The sequence below is a fragment of the Colossoma macropomum genome, unplaced genomic scaffold (assembly GCF_904425465.1).
Source record: "Colossoma macropomum unplaced genomic scaffold, Colossoma_macropomum, whole genome shotgun sequence".
NCBI classification, from domain to species: domain Eukaryota; kingdom Metazoa; phylum Chordata; class Actinopteri; order Characiformes; family Serrasalmidae; genus Colossoma; species Colossoma macropomum.
In genome coordinates this window covers 548,816-563,216 of record NW_023494795.1, presented here as the reverse complement: position 1 = coordinate 563,216, position 14,401 = coordinate 548,816, and the positions used below count along the sequence as shown (strand labels likewise).

The window sequence follows — 14,401 nt, the reverse complement described above, 5'->3', positions numbered from 1 at the left end:
CAGCCACAAGTGCTACCAAACACAGAGGATCTGTCAATTTGCACCATAAAGTGAGGAGCTTTCATGCTGACTGAATGAGAGTTATGCATCCAGAAGTAGAGGCTGCAGTTCCAGTACAGTTAACCTGTCTATAGAAAACACTGTCATACATGATAGGGCAACCTATAAACTAGGGCTGAAAGATCAATCATTTTTATATCAGAATTGCAATTTAACGCAGTGCAATTTTCAAATCACCAGACCTGAAGTTTTTTTTAAATTATAGCCTACATGATTAAAAACGTCTCAGGTTTTAAGGGGGAAAATTTAACCTTACAACACAGAGCTTGTAAACTGCCTGTAGATGAGACCAATCAGATCCAACCAAACCTCCATGTGCTGTGAGATCACAACCACAACTTACTGGCAGTCTCACACACCATGTCCAGGGGTCAAGCCTCAAGCTAGAAAAAGTGGACATTCTGGTCTTGAACCTGAGCAGGCCTGAACCTTAATTTCTAAAAAGTATTCAGCATTTAAATCAGCCACAAGATTACTCAGAAAAACCGTTCGGCCCTACTATAAACATGCTGTCACAGGCTTTTATAGAACTCTTGTTCAAGCCTGTATCTACAAACAATCGCCACAATAGGGCCATCAAATCCAGTCACTCTACAAACTGAGCTCTGAAGCAAAACGTCTAGAATAATGGAGATCAAGTTTCGCCTTTAAAAGAAACAGTTCAGCCAAAATGAAACTGTATAGCCAAGATATCATGCTGACTGGTGGCTGCTTTAAGCTAACATGGCTAATATAAATGAAACCTGGTAACACCGCAGAGCAAACCCCACAAACACTACCAAGAGTGTGGGAGTGTGTTTAAATCTCTGTGATCTTTGGTGCACATTCGTTTGTCCTATAAACGTCTGTGCACTTGTGATTATTTCCATTCTGAGCAGCAGAATGTGCCGAGGATGAAACCGGAGAAGCTACAAAAGGCCAGCAGAGCAGAGAGTGAAACACGGTCGCCTACCCTCTGATGACTGAGATACAGGCACATACACACTTATGAAATCTAGAAATTGGGCCTGGATGCAGTAAAGTTTATAAAAAGCAGAGATTTTAGCACAAATAACCAGCTTTGCCTGAACATTCTGCTCTTCTGAAGTGTAATAAATATGCCAATGAATATCAGTTAGGAATATGGGTCAAATTTAAACGTCTGTCCAACGGCAATAATTACCTTCCGATTGATTCTGGTACTCCTTCAATATATCATGTACACCAGTTTTAATTTGTTTTAAAATGTTTTAATTTTATTTTGTGCACTTTACACATGGTTTAAGCTACACTCTATCTGAAGATACGTAAACACATAAAAACAAACCCAAGCTTCCTTACTGGAAATGCGTTTTGTTTGGTAAACAACACTGTACACATTTCCTTTTGCGGGATAAAAAGGGAAGACAACAGAAAAAAAGTCCATCCAAACATGCCAATAAAAGGCAGGCCTACATTACACGACTATCAGCACCGATTTGCTCCTTCAAACAATCTGAAGCGATTTTTTTGCGTCTTTTACTGACATTTTCTTCCAGGAATGTCTGTGTGCATCACAAAGCAATAACAATAAAGCTTACTTGATATCGACTTTTTTATGACTGATGTGTCAGTTCGGATGTTAGCCATTAAGATCGCTGATGCTTGGCTTAAAAAATAAATAAATAAAATGTGCAAAATCAAACACTTCTTATTGTACACGAGCTGCAGGAACGACATGAGCGTCTAGAATCAAATGTAGAAACAGGCTGATTATGAGGCCTCATTAGAAGGAGAGAAAACCCATGTGCTGATGTTGAATCCCTCGTTTGGTGCGGACCATCGTAAAAACACGTTCCCACCAGCAGTGAACAGAACCAGGGGTCACTCAGAAGCGGGCCAAGGCCCAAAACTGTTGCTGGACCACGGTTCAGTTCTCTGGTGTGGACTCCAGCACAGGATTCGACTGGTCCGCACCAAACAAGGTAGGTGTGCAAGCACATTAAAGTCGTGTAGACCTGCTTAGGACAGAGTACCAGTACTCAATTCAATAGCTCTATTAACGTAAGCATAAACCACCTGATACCATAATATATTTGGAAAACCGAGAAAAATAAGACGCACTCCTTAACAGAGAGAGAAATAAGAGCATGAAAGTGTGTAACAGGCCCCATCTCGGCTCTTTTTAAAAGCAAGGGCCTCTATATATGTGTGCGTGTATGTAAGCTGATACTGTTCTGTGCTCAGGGATGAAGGGGAGTTTCCGGTGGGTATTTTAGGATGCTGAGCCATCACAGCTGCATCAGCCATATGCAAGAAAAGCTACAAGAAGTCCATCAACCCAGAGAGAGAGTGCGAGTGTGCAAACGAGCGAGAGAGAGGGGAAAAACAGAGAGCAAAGAAGGTGAAGAAACCAAAGGCCTTCCAGGTTCAAAATGAGTGAACACAACATGACATGCCTGAAGATGTTTTGACGATATGCATCACGATATTTAAGATAACGGCAGTGGCATATTTAAAAATAGCTATAACGTGTTTTATTTACGTTTATTTTTATTAAAAAATGACTAAGACAGACCTAAAAGGAAGTAAAAAAGCAATTTTAAAAACAAATTAATGAAATAACATCACGGGCAGCCGTTCAATTAGCTACGTCTTTCTATGCAGTTACTATATACTGGTGGTATTTATAGGATCTCTATAACAGGTCTAAATCTGTCTTAACGACACGTGCACTGTTCTAGATCTTAGCAGTGTTCTAGATCATAGCAGTGTTCTAAAAGCCCTGGAGAAACCCGTGACACACTCAGAAAGCGCATTATTACACAATCAACCATAAACAACGATAACACACCAAACTGCTTTGCTCATAACAAAAACCCAATTCCATTTCTCGTCAGTGCCAACGACCTCACCGCCCTAACCACCCGGGCAACCCCTAAACCAGCCGTGTGAAACTGCTGCGGGAAGGAGACGGTATGTTTCCCCAGAAATGCCAACACTCAGCCTCTGCTCTCCTCTCTGGGGCACAAAGCAAGCATTACATCACATATATCAGGCAATTCCAGTGCTAATGAAGCAATATGCCACACAGGGTCGTGAGTTACGGTGATTCACCACGCTGAGGAGGTACGGTTATCAATCACACTCGACACCTCTTCCACAAAGCCATGGTAACAGAAACAGGCAGTGGCTGCTAAGCAGCGTAACAATGAAGGATTATTGTAGGGATCATTTTTAATAACTTGCTTCTGATTGGTTTAAATAAAGAGAGCACAACTCCAATCAACAGTTGAATCGGGTGTTTTTGAACAGGTAAATCACCAAGCTGTGCTGGACATCAGTCCTCCAGACCCAGAGTTGTGCATTCCTGGTCTAAATCATCTACAGGCAGTTCACAAGCTCTGTGTTATCAGGCTTAAAACTTCAGACAACATTTAACTAACGCTTACATTATTAACTAACTGCAGCTCTCGCAGTCTGAAAACTGTACATCTTTCAGTCCTACTTGGTGGAAGTGATGTGTTTTAGACAGCCGCTACGAAGAGCTGAATTTCATGGCCCACAGCCACAATATAGAGACTGAAAGTACGAGTGCTGGTATAACCAGGAAGGCGCTGATCACTTAATGACTTCTGGTTGGGGTGGGAGTGTCCTGTTGAAATGCGTCCAGGAATCCTTCACCCCGCTCCAGTTTATGGCCAACCTTGTACCTAATCCCATTTCAGCCCTCGCCCCTACCACTCAGCCCTTAGCCCTCTGTTTTGCACGTTCACGTCTGGGGTAGGGTATCCTGATTCTTGTTGAGATAGAGGGGCAGGGCGAAGTGTTAGAGCTACATGACCCTCCAAACGGAGGTTTTTCAGAGACCCCAAACAGAGAGTTATGAGATAAAAAGAAAAACCAGCAAGATGGAGAACAAGAGACCAAAGAAACACACAAATGTGAGAATTTTCTCTGTTAAAAATTACGATAACCACTGTATTATCTTAGTTTATTATCTGTCGTTTCAGTGTATTTTGGTCGTTTTCTTCATAACAAGCATAAAATAATAAATCGCTAAAGTATGCTAATGTCTCGGTAGCTGGCTAACTTTCCCGTTCCACCTTAAATAGTCCAGCGGTTCTGATGCCTGAAACGCCAGAACGTAACTGCTGCACCATTTAAGGTGGAACGGGAAAATTGGAACAAGAAGCTGGTGAATATCTGACTTCAGCTTCATATCACTGAAGAATTAGGGATGGGTGATAATAAATAATTGCCCCCCTCTTTGAAGGCATATGATGCCCTAAATGTAACTAAAGCCCAGCAGTGAGGAGCTGAACTTTACCCTCCTCTGCTGTCACTGCAGACTGGCAGGGTCGCCTACAGAGCAGCGCTGGTAGCTGTTAATGAAGTGATGCTCTTTTTATTTGAGGGTCCCATTTCAGAGGGAAGATTTCAACCAAGAAACGGGATTGGGCCTTGATATGTTCAAACGAAGATGCAGCTATGAAGACAACAATTTTTTTTAGCTTCATAAACTACAGAAGCAAATGCACCAAACATGCCTTGCCTACTCAACTACAGAGTAAGAGGACAATACAGACCTCACTTCTCAGTGCATTCAGTCCATATACAGAGACTAAGCTGCAAAAACAGCCTATTTTAAATTCACTGTTTGTGACGTCATGAAAAACAGACGCATTTACATTTACATCTGCCTATTCAGCCTACAGCAGTTTAGCCCCACCCACTTAGGCTGGTCAGCTTTTTAAAAGAGGCACAATACAGAGCAACCAATCAAAACAGAGGTCTTTTACATGTATCAGTCTTAAAGTGCCAGTAACTAAACAGCCTGTCTAATCCCAGGCCATAAAGAGAGGCTGGAAAACATCACATAAAATGATTTATGACTGGTTTTGGTGCATAAAACCGCACAAACGTCATAAGTGGACCTCGGAGAGGAAAAAGAAAGTGCAAGAAAAATGTACGACAAAGGCCTTTTAACATGTCTCATCTTCAGGTCATGAGCAGCCTGATGATTAGCAGATGGACTGAACCTGGGAGGAATTTCACAAAGCAGGATTTCTCAGTTAACCAGACAATTTAAGCCAAAGAGAGGAGAACGAGGGGGCAATTCCACAGGACAGTCCTCACTGCGTCTTCAATGATCAAGATAAATTTAAGCAAAAAAACCTGACCAATGAAATAACCCAGAGAACACAAATAAACGTGAGGAGGCTGTGTGGGGAATCAATGACGCAAAACCTTTAAATCAATACTGTGTATCTTAGACGAAGCCCAACATCAGGCATCTGACTTCACTTCTAATTTAGTTAAAAATATTAGAATGCAAGGCTGAGCTGTGGGATCTCAAACAGGCTGAATGAAAAATAGGTCAACATAATAATAATAATAACAATAATAATAATAATAATTTTACTTATATAGCACTTTTCATGCCTGTGGCAGCTCCAAGTGCTTTACAGACAGATGATGAAGCTCAAAAGTAATACAAGAAGTTAAGAGCACCAATTTTAAATCATTTATAAAAAAACTATCAAACTAACATTAACACAGTGGCAAATTTCCAACATGAACCAACATCAAGTTTCCAACCTGCCTACATTCAGTTAGGCTAAAACAACATAGCTCAAAATCGGACACTTAAGATCACGCAGTGCTTTTCACAAGTCTGAAATAAACAGATATACAAATCATCTCCACATTCCTTCTACTTCAAAATATCTAAATGGTTAAGAAGTAAACAGAGTCATTCAGGGTGGTTTGGTGTGAAACGCTCTGTTCTAGAGGAACTTAGAGTCAGAAGTGCTCACAGTGGCGGTGATAGGAACCAGACGTCTGATGAGTTAACTGCCTCTAAAGTTTCATCATGCAGAGTTATTACATGAAATGGTTATGAATATGTTGTCTGACATATTGTTTTATGACAATGTTTTGTCCTAAATGTATTTTTTTAAATCTACTTATGATGGAGATGTACATACAGGGTGCTGTGAGGCAAACAGTCCCCAAAGAAAATACTACTTTTTCCAGATTTAAAACCATCATTATTACTATTATTATCACAATCAAATTAACATATTAAGAACTCCAGAAGACACATGTAGGTTCACTGGTGGTTTTGGACAGTGAATAAAATGCCTATATTTGTGTTGTACACAGTGCAACCCCTGGTTCCTCTAACCACCACAGTGAAGAAATCTGAGTCGGTTAGATGCTCCACAGTAAAACCTCACAACCAACCACTGGATTATTCTAAAGCAGGGGTGTCAAACTCAACCAGTAAAAAGGCCACATTTTAAAAAATCCCATCAAATCTGTGGGCTGGAGAAAAACTGGCCACTGTTTATTCAAAATATGCAAAAACAGTAAAAAAACAGACTTGAAATATTACACGGACACTTGAAATGCTCAAGTTTAAACGTCCCCAGGAGCTCAGTCTTTTAAACCTACCTACTTGCTTGAATTAGACACCTGGCATTGCTTCTTTGCTGCAAGTTCATTAATACTGGGGCTCAGTTTCTGAGCTGCTGAGCTGACGTTTGGTGTTTATACTGGCTGAACTGAAGCTGAAATGCTTTTTGGTGATATAACTGGTGTGGAATTGTGTAGAAATGAGGTGTAACCGCCGTCCCATAGACTGTTGTTGCGGTGGGAGAGTCGGCGCATGTTACGTTACAGTGCATGGGGACTGCAGTGAAGCATACAGTGAAACGGAATAGCAATGATCGCAAATTAAAATACTTTTGCAGGCCGGATAAGATTGCATGACTTGTGTTTGACACAAGGGTTCTAAATATTGAATTATGCACAAATTAAAAAGGTGGTGGACTTCCCCTTCAATTGTGTATTCAAATAGGACAAGTATGGTTTGGAATTTTTTTACAAATTGTTGTGTATAATATTAATAAAACAAATGCGTAGCACTGAACCACAAACAGGGGAAACACGAGCAGCTGATACTGAGTCATGTCAGGTGAAGTGTTCCCTAGTTTACTCATAACAATATGAAATATTTTGGAAATTGTTAAACTGGGCCTTGGGCGGATGGGGAAGAGGTGCCAAAGTATAACCTGTATGGGAAACGGCATCTAAACTGATCAGGCTGAATGGGATTTCTGTCAAGGTTCTGTAAAGCCTGTCCAACCTACACTGTTAGAAATAAAGGTTCTGTTCAGGTACATTTTCATTCATCAAGGTACAAACAGTGTAAATGTTCCCTCAAAGGTACAACAGTGGTTTTAAGGTCTGATTGTGAACCTTAAATAAGTTTTTCCAGGTGAAAAGTTCGTATTTGTACCTTTTCATAACCGAATGATTTAAACAGAACAGTAAAATAAAAGCCTGGAGACGAGACGGGGTGTGTGGAGTCAGTACAGCTTAGAACATACCATTTCAGTGGATTATGGTCCAGTTATGTTCCCTGACTAAAGGTACTGAGGTGTACCCTTGAGGGTCCCACCCCAGTGACAAGAGGGGAACTGCCCCAGTGACAGTTTAGTACCTTTATTTCTGAGAGTTTACATGAAGGAGCACATTTGTGGGTGGAGCCTGGACAACTCAGCTGCTCAGACATCCTACAAGCCATTTGAACAGTTTCAGCCTCAAATACCATCAACTTGCGACCTTTTCAATCGCACAGCAATGTAGGTGGTTCAGGAACATCTGATACACACCATTACAGGCTTTAACCCGTCTGTGAAAACAGTAACCAGCCTGAAAGAACAACAGACCTCTCTCCAATCGCGATGACACACCAGCCAACTCTTAATCCATGACAACAAACTCAGATGCACATGACCCAGAAAACCTGAGGGGAACACACGGACATGCTGAGAAGCTCCCAGGACAAGTCAAAAAGCGCATTCCCTCCGGAAAACAGACTCGGGAGCGTAATTAAAGGCAGTGGGTCACTGGAACGGTCTGAGCTTGTTATTATCTATAACTGGGTTCACTTTAGGGGCCACTGGGACAAAAACACTGACACCTAAAAGCAATGCACAGATTCAGCTGATTAAAGGGGAACCAATTTTTTAAAAGTTCCACATAATAAGATGTAAACAGAGTCATTCAGAGTGGTTTGGTGTGAAACGCTCTGTTCTAGACAAACTTATAGTCAGAGCTGTTCACAGTGGTGGTCACAGGAACTAGACGTCCACCTCTAAAAGGCAGAGGTATGAATACACTACCTGATGCCTGAGACACTGTTTTACGATATACATATTAGTTTTGGCCTAAAACGTCTTGTTAACCAGTTTATTTTGATCCATTTGTAGCGGAGCGGGACATGCAGGGTGTTGTGAGGCAAAATAGTCACCAGAGAAAACATATTTTCTCAGATTTTCCACTATTTTGCCATTATCAACACTGCATACAAAAACTCATCACATGTAGGGTCACTGGTGCTTTTGGATAGTAAATAAAATGGCTATATTTGTACTTTAGACCTGGCGACCCCTGGTTCCCATCACCACCACTGTAAAGAAATCTGAGTCTGTAACTTTTTCTACAATGCACCATTTTACGTCAAACCACTCTGAATGACTTTGTTTACATCGCAATGACAGAATTACGCAAAAAATGGTGGAATTCCCCTTTAAGCACTGGTCAAAGAACTGGTCTTTTACGCTTATGGTGTAGGGGTTCATTGTCCAGCTGGGAAAATTAATATTCAACCCAATACTTTGCAAACTGCAACAGCAGGAACAAAGTAGGCCTCCAGAAGCGGCTGCTGAAACAGAGAGATGTACTGTTTATGCTGGTATACTGTGATACTGACACACTGTTCTATTCTATTTCACCTAATATATCATGGCATCACAGTATCAGATGACATTTGAGTTTACAGTAATGAAGTTAATCAGCACATTAGCTTCCTCTACGATAAAACAATGACAGCCAGGACACGACCACTGATTGCAATATATCGCTGTAAAACCTCCATTTCTGGCTCTGTTTTTCAGTTTTTGACGTGATTTGAAAATGACTATTGTCCTTTACGTAGTGTGTACACTTCATGATGAATGGACCAAAAGAAATGGCCCCAAAAAAAAGGTCTGTTTGCATTGACTTACATTAAAAGATAGTATATTTTCCCTCTTATTGTAAAGTCATTATTTTGGAGATACAACGTTTCGCTAAATGCTTCAGAGTGTTTTTAAAGAACAGTTCAAAATACTCAAAAAAGCTAAATAAACAGTAGAAAGGTAACATGGAGCTTGTCTGGTTAACAAGTTCCAGACACTGAATAGAACAAAACAGTGTAATATTGTAAGTGTGCAACACGTTACTTTAGCTTAGATAAATCACACATTCATTAACCTTATTACTGCAAACTTACAGGGGAATTCGATCTCAAACGTTCTTCATAGCTCAATCGTTGAGATGTAAACAAAGTCACTCAGAGTGGTTTGGTGTGAAATGGTTCACTGCAGGGAAACTTACTGACTCTTTATAGTGACTTTCTTTACAGTGGTGGTGATGGGAACCAGGGGTCGCCATGACTACAACACAAATATAGACATTTTATTTACAATCCAAAACCACCAGTGAACCTCCACGAGTCTTCTGAGTTTCTTTATGTTGATGATGGTAAATTAAAAAAATAATGTTTTATTTGTGGACTGTTTCACCTCACAATGCCCTGTTTGTACCTCTCCACCATGAATGTATATAAAAATCTGTTTTAGGCCAAAAGTTTGTCTCAAACCTTAGACCATGTCTCAGGCATCAGGCAGTGAATTCATAACCTTTCCATGTAATAACTTTCTGTGATGGAGCTTTTAGAGGTAGAGTCCTGGTTCCTATCAGCGCCACTGTGAACAATTCGGACTATGTTTCTCACATCAAATCACTCTGAACGACTTTATTTATATCTTAAAGCTTTAATTCCACAGAACATTTCAAAAACGGGTGGAATTCCCCTTTAAAAGTCATCTAATGCCATGACACATCTGGAAAATATTACAGACGCACGGTATCAGAACCACACTGGCTTTGGCACCAAGTTATCTGTACCAACCAGCTGCTTAGATCTGACTGATATTTGATTTTTGTACTTGCTGCACTTCAGCAGAGCAGAATGATTAGGCGACAGAAGGTCATGATGCTAAAATGTTTGCATTTTATTCATTTTACGGTATTTGTAACCCGATACAAATAAATGTTGCGCTTTACTGTAAAGTTACACCAGACAGATGTTGTCCCAGTTTCAACAATATCAGAGCATCCCAGAGAAATACTGTGATACTGAAATTTACCACTAGGTACAGGCCAGTCTCGGCTTTACCCTAACCGGTCAGTAAGTAATGAAACGCTCAGTTTTAGAGTATGTTGGGCAAATAATATGTCAGTGCAGCTCAAACTGACTTCTAGACTGTCAGGCTGGATTCCTAAACTCATCTTTGACACACTGCTGTAACATCCTCACTGTACCCTCCTGAAAGGGTCTGAAGTAAGAATGATTCAAACCAAATGTGTTTGACTAAAGGAACTTTACTCCAGGAGGCTCACTAGGATCACTAGCCATTTATAAAGTAATAAAAATAAGGAAGTTTTCCATAATTATGACTTGGTATTTCATAATTATGAAATGGTATCTCCTAATTATGATTTAGTATGTAATAATAATGACTTGGTGTCTAATAAAAGTGAGGTGCTAAGTCATAATTATAAGAAAGCGAATCATAATAATGAGAAAGTAAGCCAATATTGTGGGATGCTAGGTCATAATTATAATAAAGTAAATCACAATTATGAAAGTCATAACTACGAGCTGCTAAATCATAATTATAAGATAAAGTCATAATTATCAGGCTAAATCTATTATGAGATGCTAAGTCATAATTATGAGAGAGTAACTCATTATTATGAGATGCTCTCATAATGAGAAAGTAAGTCATAAGATGCTAAGTTATAATTATGAGAAAGTAAGTAATTATTGTGAGGTGCTAAGTCATAATTATGATTTCGACATGCTAAATCATAACTCTGAGATACGAAATCACAATTTTGAGATAGCAAGTCATAATTATGATATGCTAAGTCAAAACTGAGATACAAAGTCATAATTCTGACAAAGCAAGTCATTATTATGAGATACCAAGTCATAATTATGATAGTCACAATTACATGTTAAATCATAACTATGAGATACGAAATCACAATTTTGAGATAGCAAGTCATAATTATGATATGCTAAGTCAAAACTGAAATACAAAGTCATAATTCTGACAAAGCAAGTCATTATTGTGAGATACCAAGTCATAATTAAGACACATTAAGTCATAATTATGGAAAGCTCTCTCATTATTATGACTTACTAAATGACTACATATTCTTCTTCAGTGGCAAAATATGGCTTCCATATCTATATCATAACTCAAGAGCACTTAAATTCGCAAGCAAGGCTGTTCTAGAGAAACCCGGACCACCACTTCTGGAAAAACATCCTAACGGAAAATAATCAGGAGGCGGCGAACTAACCTAGCCCTAGGACGTTAGCTTAGCCGGCTGGCTTGCAAACTTGCCGAAGCCGGGCCTCAATGATTTCGCTGTTTATTTCTCCACAGCGGACGAGACGAAGCCGAAGCTGGCTTCCTATTCCAATTTTCGGCTCCACCTTAAATGGTGCAGCATTTCCATTCTGGCACCGGGCGCCAGAACGTAACTGCTGCACCATTTAAGGTGGAACGGAAAATTTGAAAAGGAAGCTAGCTTTAGCATCGTGCAGATAAGGGTGGCTAGTTAGCCTCACGGCTAGTGAGCTTAACTCACAGCAGAACCGCTTTCTGACACAGGTGGTCTCTCCGTTTGGGTGCGAGGGCGGGTGGGGAGAAGAGGAGCTGGTTGAAAATAAACGTTTTTCTCACCTATGGTGGAGATGAAGGTGGTGTTGAAGGCGTCGTCTGAGAAGCGGAACAGCACGCAGGTCTTCCCCACACCGGAGTCTCCGATCAGGAGAAGCTTAAAGAGCAGGTCGTACGTCTTCTTCGCCATCGTTTGCTTTTAAAAAAATCTGTTAACAGTAAAGTACGAGGAGAGAGGCGAGAGCGGGGCGGCTAACCGGGTGCAAATCTCTGTGTTTTCCAGGCTAACTCACAGAGCTAAGCTAAGCTAAGCTAGGCTAGTTTTCCGTACCGGACCGTTATCTGGCTAATACGTTAACGACGAGAACCGGGCGACTTTTCCCCCAGCAGTCTGGCTACCCGTTAAGTCCGTTAAGTTAAGGTTACCGTCCTTGCAGTGTTTGTTCTCGGGAGGGTGTCTTTTGGACCTATTTTTGCCCCTCTTTGCCCCCCAACTCGCTCTTTCTTTCTCCCACACAGTCACAGGGACAAAATGGCTCCCTCAAAAACCCGACTTTACTCTTTTCTTCCAAACTAACACCGAGCTGTTTCCAGATTCTCGGCGCGCCGCGTCATCCCAGCCGTCCCTTCAGATTGAACAGTCCCCGAGAGCCCGAACACGACGCTGGATTGCCGGATCTGTGCCGCCGTTTCTCCGTTTTTCGTCCCTAGTTCTGAAACGAAGCCGACCGCCGTCGCCTTCGAATGGAGCCACCAAAGGCGACACCCTAGATCTGAGGCCACGCCCCCTCCCCCGCCGATGCTGCGGCCTTCTCCCTTCCGATTGGTCAAAACGGCCGTCTGTCAAATCCTTCTCCACTGCTGATTGGACAGAGTGTATCCCGTCAAAAAGGCATGCGGGCGTTCACTGGCCATGCTCGAGGTTTTGAAGGGGCAAATGTTAATGGGTGCGGGTCATCTGCCCCCCTCAGTTACGCGTTCTAAATACAGCTGGCAGATCATTTCACCGAGGCGGTGAGGTCTCTGTGGTACGGAGCCCCTAAAGTGACACGGTGGATGTTTTTTAATAAGACGTGTCCAAAAATTACTGTATTGAGGCCACAAATTACTATTTTGAGGCCACGAATTACTGTATTGAGGCCACACATTAATAGACATAGGCCCCGAATTACTTTACAGCACTATAAAGCCTTAAAGTACTATATTGAGGCCACAAATTACAATACTGAGGCCACTAATTAATATATTGAGGCCGCTTGTTACAGTATTGAGGCCACTAATTAATATTTGGAGGCCACAAAAATCATATATTGAGGCCACAAATTAAAATATAGAGCCCACAAATGACTATATTAAGGCCACAAATTACGATATCGAGGCCACTAATTACAATACTGAGGCCACTAATTAATATATTGAGGCCACTTATTACTGGATTGAGACCACTAATTAATATATTGAGGCCATAAATTAATATATTGAGGCCATAAATTACTAGAGTAAGGCCACTAATTAATATACTGAGGCCACAAATTAAGAGAAAATAAACTTGTGGCCTCAATATAGTAATCTTCGGCCACGCCTTATTAAAAAATGATGACCATGTCACTTTAGGGGCTCTGTACTCTGGTGCGTCCCTTGGTGTGGACTGTTTCAGGGACTCAGCTCAGTGTTCTCCAGCTGCAGACTCCTGAGTTCTCCCTGCTTTTGCTAAAGGTCAGTCATAGTGAGCTGAACGGGGTGGGACAAAGTATGAAAATGTGAAACTGTACAAGACTGCGGTTGGGAAACACTGCCATGGCTCGGCTTAAACTGCCGGATACAGCTGTTGAGTCAAATCATGATGTCAACAGTGCAATTTGGGTGTGCCCCTTAAATGTTCTGTCCCAAAGCCAGAACTTGGAAATCATCTCCAGGCATAGACTCTTCCTCTTTAAAGGGCTTGTGCTGTGGAAAACCATGAAAACCAAATTTTCCTCATTTTTTGGGAGTTTGATGTAGAATGTAAACCATGTTAAAGTTTCTAAAATCAATGTATGGAAGCCAAGCTGCAAAAAACAGCCAAGTTTGAAGTCGCTGACTTTGTGATGTCACAAAAACCAACACATTTACATATATCTGCCAATTCAGGTTACAGCACTCAAGCTCTGCCCATTCACAGTAAGGTATAAAAATCACTGTAGTCCATACTTCGTTTTATATGAGGAATAATACAGGGCAGCCAATCAGAAAGCAGGACATTTACATGTATCAGTCTTAAAGGCACAGTGACAAAACGGCTTGTTTAATTCTAATGGATAAATGGAGATTTAAATGGAATTAAAACACATATTTTTGGCCCTTAAACCTACAAAAACAGTAGAAATGAACTTCAGGAAAATAAATAAATAAATAAAACTAATAAATAAAAGAAAATTGTAGAATATGGGCTCTTGTTTGATGTTTGAACTGTATATAAATGTCAAATGCACATTTTTTTTGCTTAGCCCCAAACATAGCTGACTGGCCAAGACCAAAAAAAGAAAACCAGTTGGTTTTCTATTACTTAGTAGATGCATTAGCCTCATAGT

The 14,401-nt window shown here is 40.8% G+C and overlaps 1 protein-coding gene across 1 annotated transcript in view; it reads right to left on the bottom strand.

Moving 5' to 3' along the window:
- rab10 (RAB10, member RAS oncogene family) overlaps positions 1-12,580 on the bottom strand; it is a 34,241-nt gene extending 21,661 nt beyond the window's left edge. The window contains exon 1 of the mRNA XM_036581152.1: positions 11,895-12,580. Within this exon, the coding sequence (XP_036437045.1) occupies positions 11,895-12,021 (127 nt within the window). The 5' untranslated portion in view covers positions 12,022-12,580. The remainder of the gene's footprint in view (positions 1-11,894) is intronic.
- Between the last annotated feature and the right edge of the window lie 1,821 nt (positions 12,581-14,401).